Genomic DNA, 17517 nt, shown 5'->3' on the forward strand with positions numbered 1-17517 from the left:
CTGCTGATCAGAAGTCACCTCAGTCAATAGGTTATAGTCTTCCGAACACCTCACAAGCAGGCAGCCTAGCAATGAATGTCGAACTTCTGTAGTCTACACGGATCCGGAAACGACTCAGAAAGATGGGACCACGCCTATCAAAAGAAGCCCAGTTCTCCCTAATGGGAACTGTTAACTTCGTGCTGGTACCAGTCTACCTTGCGGTGGCCCTGCATCGGTCATGGATGGGTGGTTTTAACGTACCAGCACCCTTGTTCTTCAACAGCTTTGCAGCTGAGGGTTCGTCACTTTACTCTCTCCTTTTCCTCTTGTCCATAGACTCTCTACATCCAACACCTACCTGGGATACTGCCTCATTTCGTCTTAAAAATCTTGAGATATTGTGAATCCGATTGAAAGTCAGAATGACTATGAATCGTCTTCAACACAGCATGTAACGTTACATGATACAAAATGTATTATGTGTTGACGGTGATCCATGAGTAAGCCTACCCGGGTCACATGTGCTTAAAAACATACGATCGACCTTGATTCCAGGTGGATGTGTTTTCCCTAGTTTAGCCCACGGCTTCTCTTGATTCCAGGTGGATGTGTTTTCTTTAGTTTAGCCCTCGGCTTCTCTTGATTCCAGGTGGATGTGTTTTCCCTAGTTTAGCCCACGGCTTCTCTTGATTCTAGGTGGATGTGTTTTCTTTAGTTTAGCCCTCGGCTTCTCTTTTTCAAAGTACATTGTGTTTTCTTAGTTTAGCCCTCGGCTTCTCTTGATTCCAGGTGCATGTGTTTTCTTTGGTGTAGCCCTCGGCTTCATGTGTCGAGGGATTGCCAAGAAGAAGCCGAGTAACTACCTCTCATATCGTGCCATACTGATTCAATACCTCCGGTGGAAAATGACCGAACGAGTGGTCGCTAGGACGCACAGGGGATTCGTCGCAGCATCTAAAGATCCCGGGAAAACCCAGGCGGATTGGTTGCTGAAGTTTCTGGCTGATAGAAAAGACACCGTTATTGGCAGAGACTGGGGTTTTGACTCAATAAAGTCCGTTTTCCTCTTGTCTATAGACTCTCTACATCCAACACCTACCTGGGATACTGCCTCATTTCGTCTTAAAAATCTTGAGATATTGTGAATCCGATTGAAAGTCAGAATGGCTATGAATCGTCTTAAACACATCATGTAACGTTACATGATACAAAATGTATTATGTGTTGACGGTGATCCATGAGTAAGCCTACCCGGGTCACATGTGCTTAAAAACATACGATCGACCTTGATTCCAGGTGGATGTGTTTTCCCTAGTTTAGCCCACGGCTTCTCTTGATTCCAGGTGGATGTGTTTTCTTTAGTTTAGCCCTCGGCTTCTCTTTTTCCAAGTACATTGTGTTTTCTTAGTTTAGCCCTCGGCTTCTCTTGATTCCAGGTGCATGTGTTTTCTTTGGTGTAGCCCTCGGCTTCATGTGTCGAGGGATTGCCAAGAAGAAGCCGAGTAACTACCTATCATATCGTGCCATACTGATGCGATACCTCCGGTGGAAAATGACCGAACGAGTGGTCGCTAGGACGCACAGGGGATTCGTCGCAGCATCTAAAGATCCCGGGAAAACCCAGGCGGATTGGTTGCTGAAGTTTCTGGCTGATAGAAAAGACACCGTTATTGGCAGAGACTGGGGTTTTGACTCAATAAAGTCCGTTGAAGACTACCGGAGCAAGATACCTGTCACACGGTACGATTCCTACAAGGATTACATGGAACGTGTCGCAAAGGGTGAGGCGAATGTCGTGAATAAAGGAAAGCCTTCTTACATCGTTCTTACGTCCGGAACCACAGGCAATAACAAGAAATTCTGGTTTGACAAAGCCGTACTTTGGAATATCGCTGAAGCGGCTTACATCATACCACTTCCGTTTAAAATAGTGAAATTCCCAAGCGTAGTACATTTGCGAGAGCCATTTGTGTGCACAATTCTCCCGAATATGATGAAAAGTGAATCTGGATGCCGAATGGGGCCACTTTCGTGTTGTGTGATCGAGAATACCGTATCGACCACACCGATTGACGCAATACTTGGAATAAAGGACGAGAAAGTCATTATGTACATCCATGCTGTTTTTGGCCTGCTGCACGACGATACGGAATCTATCGTCTTCAATTTCGTTTCCTCTGCGCGAAGTTTTTTCGTCACATTGGAAACCAGCTGGAAGGATATTGTGGAGGACATCAGGACAGGTCACCTGAATCCGTCTCTTAAACTCTCCGCTGAGCTCCGGCACACATTAGATGGGAAAATGTGGTCAAATCCAAAACGCGCTGCTGAATTGGCTCAAGAATTCGAAAGAGGGTTTGAGGACATCATTCCGAGGATTTGGAAGGAAGCTTCCGGGGTAACGTTGCTTAGTTCCGGGAGTTTACAGGCGCCGTCTCTAACGCTGCAGCGGAGGTACTTCCCGAGTGTCCCGGTCCTCTCACCGATGCACCTTTCATCCGAGGGTTGCTACGGGGTCTGCCTTGATAATGGGTCGATTCTTTCCACATATTATACTCTGCTCCCCTTGGGGTGCTTCTACGAGTTCATACCTCTTGCGGAAATTGAAAACGATCAACCACAGACCAAGTTAATCGAGGAGGTAGGTAACGTTGTAGATAAATACTTTAGGCTTCAGGGTTATAAAAAGCTCACTCTGGTCTATCACCAAGGTGACTCTATCAAAGTTGTCTTGAACCAACACGTATGGGTGTTGCTGGCTACTCTAAGGTGTTTCCTACGAATCCTTTAGAAATGAGGCTGCGTTCATGGTCCTTACATCAAAATTGCAGTAATGAGTTGAACCCTTCGACGTTCATGATTGTATGATAATTTTCGTTGTTGGTCATTCTGCATAACTACAACCATTTATCATATACACCTGATATTGATTTCATTGACCTATATTTTTATCGGTGTTCTATCGTCCTTCTAGCTTGAGCTGAATGAGCAGTATGAGCTGTGTGTGACCACCGACCGAGGCCTGTGTCGCTATCGTGCCGGGGACATCATCAAAGTAGTGTCCTACTTCAACAAGATACCCCAATACGAGTTAATCGGCAGGTAAATACATTGGACCATATCTTGGGACTAACAATACATAACTTAATAGAGAGGTGTCCTGATTTAAGAGGTAATATGTAATGGAAATGGCTAATTTGGGACCAAAATAGATGTCCTTACTAGAGAGGGTGTCCTTGTACAATTGTGTCAGCAAGGGAGGTCCAATTTACAGCACAATCCACTGCTCACCACGTTGCTGTCCACCTGAAAAATAAGCAGGGAAATGAGGCGTGTTTGAAAACACACACTAGAGATGTTGTACTGTGTTAGCAACGGCAAGAATGCTCCGAAAAGATAATGCATTACATGTAAGGGCCTATCGTCGTCGTCGCGTCCTTCGCCACCGTCTTATTTATACATATATACAGTATTTAGCCTAATTCCCAAGTTTGTCTATTGCAGACATGGCGTCATCCTTGATATCTGTAGCGAGAAGACTAGCGAAGTGGCCTTGACCTCGGCCTTGCAGCAAACCATGTCCAAGCTGCGTGACTTTACCATAGTCGAATTTACTAGTGCTGAGAGTAGCATGTTGGAGACAGAAGTGGGTAAGTGGTGTCGAATAGATTTAGATTACCTTCAACCAATTTCCTGATGAATTTTTTGGCGAGTTGGATGAGGTGAAGTTCTAAAACGGTTCACTGGGGGATTCTGCCCCTACTACCCCGCCAACGCACACGCAAGCTTTTTGGATAGGATTGTCATGCGCTCTAGCTCAAACATAACTTCAAATTGGACAACTATCGAGAAGAAGAAGATATCCCTAGATGTCAACAGGTTATTCCTACATGTACCATTCAGAGGAGTTTCAGTAGAAGAGTCGCACTGGCTTCAGATCATCCAATAATGAGTATATAGTATCCTTCGCGATGGAACACTTTTATTGCAAAGTAGACAAAACGCCTTGAAACAAATTGATCACTCACCAGGATTGCTCTTTACGATTTCAGAAACGGCTGGCAGTGATAGGCATTACATCCTGTTTGTGGAGCTCGAGTCCAAATTATCAGACGAGGTGGAAAGTCTCACAGAGGAACAAAAGGACATGGTAAGGGTTGCCCCAGGGTTGGTTTTATCGTGCTTAAACTATGTTATCGAAAACTGATTTGTCATTGCCATACATGCATGACCGAAGTATAAAATGATCCCCTAGAAAATCTGTCCGGCCCTATCGTTTTCTGACAGATAATGATATATGGTTTTATAGAGGCCGTGGCTGCAAAAGCTTGGAGTTTAAATCGTAAAATAGAATCCTTCGTTCCCGGGACATTACATCCCTACGACATTTCAAACCTCTACACCTGGATAGGTTTTGCCCCGATAGTTCCTTCGGTTTAGCCCCGACAGTCTCTTATGACTGTTCTATTCAAGTTTTCATATTTTGTTCTTGCTTGAGCCAGAGGCCCCAGTATCAGTTGACAAGCTGTGCACAGAACCTAGTTGTATTTTCACGACTCCGTTTATTCTGCATAACTTTGAACCGTGTGTTTACTTTTAATTGTCTACTTTGACTTTGACATACTAGAGATTAAAACATACTAAACTGACCATCAATTTTCTTCAGTTCGACGAAGACTTACAAGACTTCAACGAGTATTACAAAGGTCTCAGGTGTCAAGGTCGAATACAGAAGATGAAGGTCGTCCAAATGAAACCCGGTTCATTCGCCTTGCTGAAGATCCTGACCCTTGCGATGAACACCAAGGCAAGCAGCGCCCAGTTCAAGAACCCTCGTGTACTGAGGACCGAGAAACAATTAGAATTAATGACGAATCCAGAAAATGTTCTATAAGAGTAAAATTTGCGACAGATGCAGTTTCCCCATTCCCCGGCCCCGTTCCCGGATCGCATTACAGAGGCCAGAGGTCCAGTGAGGGTTACTTGTATATATATTGAATAATCAACAGACACTACAGTCAATGGGTGATATGAATAAAGACTAGCAAATGCTTTTACTTCAATTTTGTACAGAAAGGCCTAGTGTAAATGTACATGTAGTTTTAGATAAAAGCATTTGCTAGTCTTTATTCATATCACCCATTCATTGGTACATGGATTCATTTATCATTAACAAGAATATCAAATCAACATCATTCATTAACAGAACAGTCTAGCACGTTGATAGCATTAATGAGATCAGTGGCATATTCTGTAGAATGGAAAATTTTCGCGGCATGAAATTTTCGCGGCATGACATTTTCGCGAATGCCGAACGATGGATATATTCGCGGCAGAATATTTTCGTGAATCAAGGTTATTTTTTCTAATGAAATTTTAATTGTCTTCTTTTACATAGAGCTCTCAGAGAATAGGCGCTGCAGTTTGGATGGCTATATTCGAATACTCCAATCCACTGTCAACAGGTCTCATTGTGTCGGGTAGTTAGGCCAATATAGCACACAAAGATGGGTATATATCACTAATAATTATGCAATAGTCATTCAAGAGGTGTGGAATTTGTGTTTGTTAGGGGTAATCATATACGTGCTAACTGACAAGACTCCTCTTGAAATTGATATTTAGATGAGGTGTTTGTAAACCCCATACCAAACTGATACTCAGCTGACCCATACTTGTAAAGGGAATATAAAATGAACTATACATGTGGCATAGGTGTTCCCAAACGTTTTGAGGGTAGTGTATATTTTAGGAGATATATGTGTTAATTTTAAGTCTTCATTTACTTTTGACCGAGGTGTACGAATGTAAAAAACAACAACACAGAGCAAACGGCTACGTGCGTAAACCTGTTTCGCGTCAAGTTGCGAAAACACCCCTTGAACGACCATGCATCGCCTCAATAGATATACCTCGATGTGACTTATTATGCAGACGTTTCAAATGCTGTTTTTTAAAGGAAAACAAATTCAAATTCTGAAATAACTCTCTTCTAAGCCTTGTTATAGTCGTCTGATAAACATTCCCGATTGTGGTCATCTTGTTTATTGATTTCTTTGACATTTTTTACATCACACATACCAAGCATAGCAGGTCGATATAATCCGTAGACCTAAATTCGTTTTTCCGACATGCATTCTTAGATCCTGAACCATACCTGTGTCTCGCGGGATATTATAACCATTACCACTGGCAACCCAGGATTTGCTTGGTGGTGATATCTAGCGTATGAAAAATCATGAAATAATGTCGACACGTTGGCATACGCCTGAAACCCCACGAAAGGTTAATTCAGCCTCTGCGTACAACAGTCGAATATGCAAGTCATGGGGAATAACAGACTCGTCCGAATCTTTTCTCAAATCAATTTTGGAGGGGTGTACTGCACTTCTTACCTACCCCTTTTGCCTACTATCATGCCTGGTTGTTTAGGCTCTACCATTTGAGGCGGAGGTAGAAATCGGGTATTGTCGGGCTTGGGATCTTATTGGATGTCGCGGTCGAATTATCAGGCCACTCATATCAGACTTATATCAGGACAACACTTGAGCTTGTCAACAATGGGCGTAAGCATGCTATTTGATATTATTGCATTGAATTGAAATTGAATTGAATTGAAAATTGCAGATTATGTCAATCAATACCCTGGTCTGCCGATCAGAAGTCACCTCAATAGGTGATAGTCTTCCGAACACCTCACAAGCAGGCAGCCTAGCAATGGGTGTCGAACTTCTGTAGTCTACACGGATCCGGAAACGACCCAGAAAGATGGGACTACGCCTATCAAAAGAAGCTCAGTTCTCCCTAATGGGAACTGTTAACTTCGTGCTGGTACCAGTCTACCTTGCAGTGGCCCTGCATCGGTCATGGATGGGTGGTTTTAACGTACCGGCACCCTTGTTCTTCAACAGCTTTGCAGCTGAGGGTTCGTCACTTTACTTTCTCCTTTTCCACTTGTCTATAGACTCTCTACATCCAACACCTACCTGGGATACTGCCTCATTTCATCTTAAAAATCGATTCCAGAGATAAGGGGCAGCCACGGAGAAACTGCGATCCCCGTACTTTGATTTTGAGCGAGGTACAAGGAGACACTTTGAACAGGATGACCTGGTAAGGCGCCCACCTTCGTTACGCTGCAAAAGTGAAGACAGATATGATGGCGCAAGTCCATTGAGGGCCTTGAAACACATCACCAGCACCTTGAAGACAGCTCGGCTCTTTACTGGGAGCCAATGACGCTGCTTCAAGATGGGAGTGATGTGATCACGCTTCCTCGTACCACGGTTTAGCTCTCGGCTTCTCTTTTCCAAGTACATTGTGTTTTCCTTAGTTTAGCCCTCGGCTTCTCTTGATTCCAGGTGCATGTGTTTTCTTTGGTGTAGCCCTCGGCTTCATGTGTCGAGGGATTGCCAAGAAGAAGCCGAGTAACTACCTATCATATCGTGCCATACTGATGCGATATCTCCGGTGGAAAATGACCGAACGAGTGGTCGCTAGGACGCACAGGGGCTTCGTCGCAGCATCTAAAGATCCCGCAAAAACCCAGGCGGATTGGTTGCTGAAGTTTCTGGCTGATAGAAAAGACACCGTTATTGGCAGAGACTGGGGTTTTGACTCAATAAAGTCCGTTGAAGTCTACCAGAGCAAGATACCTGTAACACGGTACGATTCCTACAAGGACTACATGGAGCGTGTCGCAAAGGGTGAGGCGAATGTCGTGAATAAAGGAAAGCCTTCTTACATCGTTCTTACGTCCGGAACCACAGGCAATAACAAGAAATTCTGGCTTGACAAAGCGGTACTTTGGAATATCATTGAATCGATTTACATCATACCACTTCCGTTTAAAATAGTGAAGTTCCCAAGCGTGGTACATTTGCGAGAGCCATTTGTGTGCACAATTCTCCCGAATATGATGAAAAGTGAATCTGGATGCCGAATGGGGCCACTTTCGTGTTGTGTGATCGAGAATACCGTATCGACCACACCGATTGACGCAATACTTGGAATAAAGGACGAGAAAGTCATTATGTACATCCATGCTGTTTTTGGCCTGCTGCACGACGATACGGAATCTATCGTCTTCAATTTCGTTTCCTCGGCGCGAAGTTTCTTCGTCACATTGAAAACCAGCTGGAAGGATATTGTGGAGGACATCAGGACAGGTCACCTGAATCCGTCTCTTGAAATCTCCGCTGAGCTCCGGCACACATTGGAAGGGAAAATATGGTCAAATCCAAAACGTGCTGCTGAATTGGCTCAAGAATTCGAAAGAGGGTTTGAGGACATCATTCCGAGGATTTGGAAGGAAGCTTCCACGGTAACGTTGCTTAGTTCCGGGAGTTTACAGGCGCCGTCTCTCACGCTGCAGCGGAGGTACTTCCCGAGTGTCCCGGTCCTCTCAGCGATGCACCTTGCATCTGAGGGTTGCTACGGGGTCTGCCTTGATAATGGGTCGATTCTTTCCACATATTATACTCTGCTCCCTTTGGGGTGCTTCTACGAGTTCATACCTCTTGCAGATATTGAAAACGATCAACCACAGACCAAGTTAATCGAAGAGGTAGGTAAGGTTGTAAATAAATACTTTAGACTTCAGGGTTATAAAAAGCTCACTCTGGTCAATCACCAAGGTGACTCTATCAAAGTTGTCTTGAACCAACACGTATGGGTGTTGCTGGCTACTCTAAGGTGTTTCCTACGAATCCTTTAGAAATGAGGCTGCGTTCATGGTCCTTACATCAAAATTGCAGTAATGAGTTGAACCCTTCGACGTTCATGATTGTATGATAATTTTCGTTGTTGGTCATTCTGCATAACTACAAACATTTATCATATATACCTGATATTGATTTCATTGACCTATATTTTTATCGGTGTTCTATTGTCCTTCTAGCTTGAGCTGAATGAGCAGTATGAGCTGTGTGTGACCACCGACCGAGGCCTGTGTCGCTATCGTGCCGGGGACATCATCAAAGTAGTGTCCTACTTCAACAAGATACCCCAATACGAGTTCATCGGCAGGTAAATACATTGGAACATCTCTTTGGACCAACAATACATAACTTAATAGAGAGGTGTCCTGATTTAAGAGGTAATATGTAATGGAAATGGCTAATTTGGGACCAAAATAGATGTCCTTACTAGAGAGGGTGTCCTTGTACAATTGTGTCAGCAAGGGAGGTCCAATTTACAGCACAATCCACTGCTCACCACGTTGCTGTCCACCTGAAAAATAAGCAGGGAAATGAGGCGTGTTTGAAAACACACACTAGAGATGTTGTACTGTGTTAGCAACGGCAAGAATGCTCCGAAAAGATAATGCATTACATGTAAGGGCCTATCGTCGTCGTCGCGTCCTTCGCCACCGTCTTATTTATACATATATACAGTATTTAGCCTAATTCCCAAGTTTGTCTATTGCAGACATGGCGTCATCCTTGATATCTGTAGCGAGAAGACTAGCGAAGTGGCCTTGACCTCGGCCTTGCAGCAAACCATGTCCAAGCTGCGTGACTTTACCATAGTCGAATTTACTAGTGCTGAGAGTAGCATGTTGGAGACAGAAGTGGGTAAGTGGTGTTGAATAGATTTAGATTACCTTCAACCAATTTCCTGATGAATTTTTTGGCGAGTTGGATGAGGTGAAGTTTCAAAATTGTTCTAAAACGGTTCACTTGGGGATTCTGCCCCTACTACCCCGCCAACGCACACGCAAGCTTTTTGGATAGGATTGTCATGCGCTCTAGCTCAAACATAACTTCAAATTGGACAACTATCGAGAAGAAGAAGATATCCCTAGATGTCAACAGGTTATTCCTACATGTACCATTCAGAGGAGTTTCAGTAGAAGAGTCGCACTGGCTTCAGATCATCCAATAATGAGTATATAGTATCCTTCGCGATAGAACACTTTTATTGCAAAGTAGACAAAACGCCTTGAAACAAATTGATCACTCACCAGGATTGCTCTTTACGATTTCAGAAACGGCTGGCAGTGATAGGCATTACATCCTGTTTGTGGAGCTCGAGTCCAAATTATCAGACGAGGTGGAAAGTCTCACAGAGGAACAAAAGGACATGGTAAGGGTTGCCCCAGGGTTGGTTTTATCGTGCTTAAACTATGTTATCGAAAACTGATTTGTCATTGCCATACATGCATGACCGAAGTATAAAATGATCCCCTAGAAAATCTGTCCGGCCCTATCGTTTTCTGACAGATAATGATATATGGTTTTATAGAGGCTGTGGCTGCAAAAGCTTGGAGTTTAAATCGTAAAATAGAATCCTTCGTTCCCGGGACATTACATCCCTACCACATTTCAAACCTCTACACCTGGATAGGTTTTGCCCCGATAGTTCCTTCGGTTTAGCCCCGACAGTCTCTCATGACTGTTCTATTCAAGTTTTCATATTTTGTTCTTGCTTGAGCCAGAGGCCCCAGTATCAGTTGACAAGCTGTGCACAGAACCTAGTTGTATTTTCACGACTCCGTTTATTCTGCACAACTTTGAACCGTGTGTTTACTTTTAATTGTCTACTTTGACTTTGACATACTAGAGATTAAAACATACTAAACTGACCATCAATTTTCTTCAGTTCGACGAAGACTTACAAGACTTCAACGAGTATTACAAAGGTCTCAGGTGTCAAGGTCGAATACAGAAGATGAAGGTCGTCCAAATGAAACCCGGTTCATTCGCCTCGCTGAAGATCCTGACCCTTGCGATGAACCCCAAGGCAAGCAGCGCCCAGTTCAAGAACCCTCGTGTACTGAGGACCGAGAAACAATTAGAATTAATGACGAATCCAGAAAATGTTCTATAAGAGTAAAATTGGCGACAGATGCAGTTTCCCCATTCCCGGCCCAATTCCCGGAATCGCATTACAGAGGCCAGAGGTCCAGTGAGGATAACTAGTATATATAATGAATAATCAACAGACACTACTGTGATTCATTGGTACATGGATTCATTTATCATCAACAAGGATATCAAATCAACATCATGCATTAACAGAACAGTCTAGCGCGTTGATAGCATTAATGAGATCAGTGGTATATTCTGTAGGATGCCGAACGATGGATATATTCGCAGCAGAATATTTTCGTGAATCAAGGTTATTTTTTCTAATGAAATTTTAATTGTCTTCTTTTACATAGAGCTCTCAGAGAATAGGCGCTGCAGTTTGGATGGCTATATTAGAATACTCCAATCCACTGTCAACAGGTCTCATTGTGTCGGGTAGTTAGGCCAATATAGCACACAAAGATGGGTATATATCACTAATAATTAGGCAATAGTCATTCAAGAGGTGTGGAATTTGTGTTTGTTAGGGGTAATCATATACGTGAAAATTGGCAAGACTCCTCTTGAAATTGATATTTAGATGAGGTGTTTGTAAACCCCATACCAAAATGATACTCAGCTGACCCATACTTGTAAAGGGAATATAAAATGAACTGTACATGAACTTATTGAGGGTAGTGTATATTTTAGGAGATATTATGTGTAAAATTTCAAGTCTTCATTTTCTTTTGAACGAGGTGTACGAATGCAAAAAAACAACAACACAGAGCAAACGGCTACGTGCGTAAACCTGTTTCGCGTCAAGTTGCGAAAACACCTTTTGCACGACCATGCATCGCCTCAATAGATATACCTCGATGTGACTTATTATGCAGACGTTTCAAATGCTGTTTTTTAAAGGAAAACAAATTCAAATTCTGAAATAACTCTCTTCTAAGCCTTGTTATAGTCGTCTGATAAACATTCCCGATTGTGGTCATCTTGTTTATTGATTTCTTTGACATTTTTGACATCACACATACGAAGTATGGAAGGTAGATATATGCTTCCCGTTATTATCTCCTGTCACAAAGGCCGTCAAGGGAAATAATACAGTTTTTTTTCTTCGACTTGACATATATATTCTGCTTAATTTAAAGCCATTCACCGTCTGTGTGTGATAAATAGAAAGATATTATCGCGAACGTGACCTACTAGCGAAATTCGCGAAAAAAACCTACACGCGACATTTTTCTGTGCTAGAGTATTATTACTGTAAATTCTTGAAGCAGACAACGAAACAATGTTGTTGTCTAAATCGGTTACGACAACTGCATGTAGCTCAGAATGAGTGCAAGTTTTTAACATGATATCTTTTGACATGGAGTAGTTATTACATTATGAATTTAGTGACTTTTTGGGGCCACCCTGAAATATATAAAATGCATAGGATATTCGATATTTATCAAGTAAATAAGTACATTTTTTGTTTTCGAAGTCTGTGAAAATCTCATGTCGGACAGTGACAGAGTGGGAGTGAAACCAGTGCCGCCGAACCATGAGAGTCGAGTGAAGGACGAATAAAATCGACAATTGAAACTCATTACTTTCCTGCGTCATTTAGCAAATACAATCAGTGGTGCGCGAAAAAGTCATCGTTTGATTATATGTGTTTATAATATCGTTAATTTCCCCCGAGAGCAGAATCCATCAGAGAATTAAAAGCTTTGGTGCATCCATAGCGGTGTAACCTCGTCAATGGATACCCACTTGGCGAGTTGTTACCCAATCGACCGCTTTCGCTCTTTGACTACGCAAGTCCTGTCCACCGCAACTGCAACTCGTGTCATTTCTGGAAATAGGCTGGCGCAAAAAGTGCAAATCTGCGCATGTCCTTGTTGATTTCGACGATGATTTTCTTATTCGCTGTCGCTGTTATGTGGTGAAAAACCAAGTCAACATCGGTGAGATATAGCCCATTTTTAAAAATGCAGACTTACGTAAGATGATGTACATTTTGGATATTCGCTCACGTGCCGTGCCGGTGTAGTGGCTTTGAGTGTTATATGTGTGTGTTTCCCCTACAATAAATCAGTCATCGAATGGTGTTTGCTTATCGAGAGGTCGTCTCATCTGTTAATAGGGGAATAACAGGAACACTGAAAAATGTAAAACACTGACATACATGATACACCGGAGTAAATATTGGAATTCTATTCGAATCCGACGCAAAACTTGATTGGGCTAAAACTCGTCTTTCGAAGATCATCGCCAGGCTTCCAGTTTCGAACCACAATTTAATCAAAGGTATTAACAGGAGTTTATACACATCTAACGTTAGTGTTGGATTCAATTATGGCGGAGTCAGAAAAATCTGATGAACGCTCCCTGAAAGACACGTTGAAGGCATTCGCACAAGACACAACATGTCACGGCATCGGAGGAATCGTCAGAACAAAACATACGGTCGTCAAGATCCTTTGGTCTTTACTATTCATCGCAGCCATGGGCACAATTTTGTTCCAGGTCTCCGAGTTATTCCGTTTATATACTTTACATAAGTTAAAGACGCACATCAGTGACGCGCCCCAAGGTTTTACCGAGTTCCCAAGTGTGACGATTTGTAATCGTAACCCGATCAGTAAAAGCGCTCTGGAGGAAGCTGATGGAGCCCAGTTTAAGTTGCTGAAATCAAAATACCAGGCCATGAATAGCTTTGATGAGAAAGTGGTAAGGCAAGTTTTTAGTTATTTCATTAATTCCGCGGCAGAAGAAATGCATGTGGTTAGAAAATAAGTTGGTAATTAAAGGGACAGGGTGTTTAGCTGATCATACATGTACCTGTGCAGTACTACCTGTGAAAGTCCCCATGTTTCTATATAAACACGATGGCGCCTATCATTACGAGTTCTCTATCATTACGAACCAACTTGGAACTACCAGTACATGATGAAAACAGAGAATTGCTGTGTATCTGACCTAGAATACACTCAAGCCTTCTAAAGACGATAATATGGACATTTCAGATATGAACGCCTCAGACACTTTCATTGCATTTCTGACAACAGGCCACACGATATCCGTCTTCTAAATGCCACTTCTTTTCGTTCTCATTCTCAGATCAAAATCTGAATCTTTCTAATATTTTCCTAGACACACGAAGGAGGGATGCAGCCGGCCCTCAGGAAAACGAGAACGGTCGAAACCTGGACTTGCAATATATGCCTGGGGTTCCGCGGGTGAGTTTTCGCAAATCCCCGAAACGCCAACGTGAACGCCTGTCCCATTGTTCGACATCGTATGGGACAGGCGTTTGCGTTGTTGTTTCGGGGGCTCTGCGAAAACTCTATAATCTGATCTATTGTTGTCTGATTTCAGACTACATCGTTGACTAGTCCAAACCAAACTATCTCTATGACTGGTGATTTCTACCAATATCTTGAGGAATACCGTGAGCAAGTTGGAAACATCTGGTGAGCTCTCTGAGTATTGATTCCAGACCGGTATCCCGCTTCGGTCAGCGTTCAAATGACACTTGGCCCCAACGGACAAGTACCCGCTCAGTGTGAGTGGTGGGGAGCGAAAGTGTCACCAATGGACGCCAATGCACCCGCGGATGAGCACCAAAGGACAACTGGAGCCAAGCGAGGTGTTATTCCCGCCGCCGCAACCACATGGAGTCAGAGCGGAAGCCGTGCTTGGTCCAATTTCCCTAACGTTACGGAACGTTTTCACATGCGTTGCTTTCTTCAAATAGATCACTAATTGATCGTGAATAAATGCTACTTTTGATTCTGGTTAAAAAAACGTAATTGCCTTTTTTTTTCAAAACATGAGGTATGGGAGAATGTGTGGACCAAATGGTTCTTTTGTTGAAGTTAGTATTAACATCTTTTAAAACCCACCACCAAGCCTTAGTGGGGAGCATGCTCCTATTTGATGGATTTATTCATCGTAATTCCAGGTACAGTGGCCTAAGTCTCCTGGGCCAAAATAAGGAAACTTTCATTCAGAGATGCATATTTCGAGGCAAAACTTGTGATGCATCGTAAGTGTCAAAATGTCCTGCAACTGTACTCGGAATATGACGTGGCTCTTCAATTATATTAGTATTATCTCCAAATAATCCAACGGAGATGTAGAAAATCGGCAGACTGTGCAAGATACAATCTTTTGTGTGGCTTTTCAAGATGATGTACTACAGTCCATTGCATGAGCGCTCAGCACTGCGTGCAAAAAGCCTAAAATCGCTGATAAAGTTCGCCAGTGTTTCACTCATCGTTCTTGGGCATCCTATGTCCGATTTTGGCCAAGCAAATGATTTTAAATCCGTCAGACTTAGACGTTTTCATGAAAAAATATGTATCCGAAAAGCGGAATGCTTAGTCTGCTCGTGAAATGTACTATACTTGAATGTATTACTTTTTTCAGCAACTTCAGTCTGCAAATCTCGCCTGTATATGGGAACTGCTACACCTTCAACTCAAATGAACTGCTGGACCACTCATTAGGAATATGGCGTGCTGGATCTCTCGGCGGTAAGATGTTTTCCTCTCGAACAGGGTAGACTAATGATAAATCCCAGACCTTTTGTTTTCGTTATCCACGACAGGATATTGTGGCCTCGGAATGAACTGATGATTGTGTCCGACGTGAACTCCCGAAAAAATTGCCAACTGTTATTTTTTCATACGAGTTGTCATGAACCACACAATTTTATTGTAACTGTGCACTCAGCTTGCAGCGTTTGATTCCATAAATAATTTTATGTATGAAATTGTCTAAACACATTGCGTGTACCTGTTTTGGTTTTAAAGTTTGCAATAGATGACCAGTACAAGAAAGACTCTACCCGTTACTAGAAAGACATTTTAAAAACTTAACCATAATTTCCGTGCCATGTAATGAGAAAAGACACTTAATAATCATGATATCACCGAGGGAGGGATTTTTGATTACATTAACATATTCGGCAATTTGAAAAAAACGCAATTTTCTTCTAGGACTCGAGCTGGTTCTGAACATAGAACTGCACGAGTACGTCCCTTATGTTTCCGATGGATACGGTGTCAGGCTGACCATTCACGAGTTCGGGACGTTTGCTTTCGTTCAAACAGGTGGCATCTCGGTGTCGCCAGGAATACGGACCCACACACATCTGAACTTGGTGAGTCATTCTTTTTGTGGCCAGACGTATTACATCATCATCATCATCATCATCATCATCATCATCATCATCATCATCATCATCATCATCATCATCATCATCATCATCATCATCATCATCATCATCATCATCATCATCATCATCATCAAGATTGGGGTCATGGCCCAGACTTGAGCCTTTGAGAGTATCATCTTTGTTGCTTTAGTAAAACCTACGAGTGAAATCGTAAAAGGTGACCGCGGTCTGTGCACAAGGTTCGTGCTATCGCTAATGGATTCGTTTAGTATCTTAAAGACATTCTCTGTTTCTCTTAATCGCAGGCTTTTTTATGTTAAGACTAACGCCGTCGTTCAGCCAACATGGATTTCGAACATTCTTTGCCCAGTACATGGCCATGGTTTGATAGAAGGCTTCTGGTTGGCTGATACAAACAGCACTTCTGATTGGCCGATACATACAGGCTTTCTAATAATGCATTGGAAATGGAGAGTTTTCGGTATGATCGATTGCAGCGCCACGCGGCGGATAAATCGCGCCGGTTCCTCATTGGCCATTACAAACAGTGCTCACCATTTGACTGGCCAATACAGGATCGTTGTGTGGCTATAAGGACACGAAGGCTCAGTGAATATTCTGCTTAATGAAAAATGAAAAATCTAAATGGTATAGACACTCTGAGGAAGACAATTGATTTATCATACTTTTAATGCCGTTTCATTTGTAACCGGGAGGATTTTAACTAGTTTTGTTTACGATGTTTTGTTTTAGGTGAACATGAAGCGACATCCTTGGTTTTGTACTTACAGAGACGGTTTTGAGGAAGAGTACTCGAAGAAGTATACAACCATGGTAATAGAAATAGGATATCAGTTCATTATTCGAAGTAAAATCGCTCAGGCTATCAAAATAATTATTGGAGGGGAGTCTTTCCGAGAAATACTACCTTTACGCAGGCCAACGACGTACCATATGAGCAATCACTCAAATGTCTGGCGTTGGTTGGGTAATGGGAGGGGTGATCACTAAATGTATCCGAATGCTAGCGGGACTGATACTGAACGAACTGCGGGCGTTTACTTTATTTTTTTGCGAATTTCACGAATAACCTCTATCCTTGAAATTGAGAAAATAGTTTTTGATTGGAAATACCTAAAGAACTTTCGTTATCCCACGCCAAAAGAAACTGTGGCAATTTGAGAATGGGTCAAGGTGCCATGTTAAGAACGGGCCTGGTCTGGCCTAGACGCTGCTTGAAATGCTTGGGGGAAAAGGACAGGAGAGGACCGAAAATGCGAATACCAGAGTCGCTACCATCGACATCTCCAAGTGCCTATTCTTCTAATGTGTATGTTTTCAATTTACCTCCCCAGACCTGTGAACTCGAAGTTTTTGATAAGTTGGTTTTTGAGGAATGTAGGTGTCAGCTCGCCGTGATGGAAATACCCCTTAAGAGACAAGGGAATGTAGCATTCTGTAACGAAACCAAAGAAGGCAAGTACTCACCCAGTTAAAACACGGACTTGCATGTAAGTCTGTCGTTAAGGGTTGACCATATTTGCAAAGCCATTTTGGCTAGAA

At 42.6% G+C, this 17517-nt stretch overlaps 3 protein-coding genes across 4 annotated transcripts; all 3 read left to right on the forward strand.

Moving 5' to 3' along the window:
* The first annotated feature begins 6 nt into the window (after window positions 1-6).
* Window positions 7-6294, forward strand: LOC135495468 (uncharacterized). Of its 2 annotated transcripts, XM_064784147.1 has the most exons (7): window positions 7-279; window positions 772-1036; window positions 1419-2623; window positions 2957-3084; window positions 3487-3632; window positions 4035-4132; window positions 4649-6294. In XM_064784147.1, exons 3-7 carry the CDS (start codon window positions 1454-1456, stop codon window positions 4874-4876), a joined length of 1770 nt encoding a protein of 589 aa, XP_064640217.1. In that variant the 5' UTR covers window positions 7-279; window positions 772-1036; window positions 1419-1453; the 3' UTR covers window positions 4877-6294. The 2 variants fall into 2 exon arrangements, with proteins under 2 accessions (XP_064640217.1, XP_064640216.1); XM_064784146.1 differs by having other exon boundaries at window positions 772-2623.
* A 332-nt stretch (window positions 6295-6626) lies between these two features.
* On the forward strand, window positions 6627-12442 carry LOC135495466 (uncharacterized). Its single transcript, XM_064784145.1, has 6 exons — window positions 6627-6907; window positions 7344-8548; window positions 8882-9009; window positions 9412-9557; window positions 9971-10068; window positions 10585-12442. Exons 1-6 carry the CDS (start codon window positions 6751-6753, stop codon window positions 10810-10812), a joined length of 1962 nt encoding a protein of 653 aa, XP_064640215.1. The 5' UTR covers window positions 6627-6750; the 3' UTR covers window positions 10813-12442.
* Window positions 12443-12591: 149 nt separating this feature from the next.
* On the forward strand, window positions 12592-17450 carry LOC135495292 (amiloride-sensitive sodium channel subunit gamma-like). Its single transcript, XM_064783755.1, has 7 exons — window positions 12592-13502; window positions 14151-14245; window positions 14737-14820; window positions 15204-15310; window positions 15776-15939; window positions 16708-16788; window positions 17310-17450. Exons 1-7 carry the CDS (start codon window positions 13128-13130, stop codon window positions 17448-17450), a joined length of 1047 nt encoding a protein of 348 aa, XP_064639825.1. The 5' UTR covers window positions 12592-13127.
* Window positions 17451-17517: the final 67 nt, after the last annotated feature.

This window comes from Lineus longissimus, chromosome 11 (assembly GCF_910592395.1).
Source record: "Lineus longissimus chromosome 11, tnLinLong1.2, whole genome shotgun sequence".
NCBI lineage: Eukaryota > Metazoa > Nemertea > Pilidiophora > Heteronemertea > Lineidae > Lineus > Lineus longissimus.

What these genes read in the sequence shown, in the direction of transcription:
- LOC135495468 (XM_064784146.1), top strand. Translation starts at nt 1,454, where the DNA reads ATGTGTCGAGGGATTGCCAAGAAGAAGCCGAGTAACTACCTATCATAT. An exon ending in CAATACGAGTTAATCGGCAG is followed by an intron (nt 3,085 to 3,486) that starts GTAAATACATTG and finishes TGTCTATTGCAG; the next exon opens with ACATGGCGTCATCCTTGATA. An exon ending in CAGAGGAACAAAAGGACATG is followed by an intron (nt 4,133 to 4,648) that starts GTAAGGGTTGCC and finishes AATTTTCTTCAG; the next exon opens with TTCGACGAAGACTTACAAGA.
- LOC135495466 (XM_064784145.1), top strand. Translation starts at nt 6,751, where the DNA reads ATGGGACTACGCCTATCAAAAGAAGCTCAGTTCTCCCTAATGGGAACT. An exon ending in AGACCAAGTTAATCGAAGAG is followed by an intron (nt 8,549 to 8,881) that starts GTAGGTAAGGTT and finishes TTGTCCTTCTAG; the next exon opens with CTTGAGCTGAATGAGCAGTA. An exon ending in CATGTTGGAGACAGAAGTGG is followed by an intron (nt 9,558 to 9,970) that starts GTAAGTGGTGTT and finishes TTACGATTTCAG; the next exon opens with AAACGGCTGGCAGTGATAGG.
- LOC135495292 (XM_064783755.1), top strand. Translation starts at nt 13,128, where the DNA reads ATGGCGGAGTCAGAAAAATCTGATGAACGCTCCCTGAAAGACACGTTG. An exon ending in ATAGCTTTGATGAGAAAGTG is followed by an intron (nt 13,503 to 14,150) that starts GTAAGGCAAGTT and finishes GTCTGATTTCAG; the next exon opens with ACTACATCGTTGACTAGTCC. An exon ending in CCCACACACATCTGAACTTG is followed by an intron (nt 15,940 to 16,707) that starts GTGAGTCATTCT and finishes GTTTTGTTTTAG; the next exon opens with GTGAACATGAAGCGACATCC.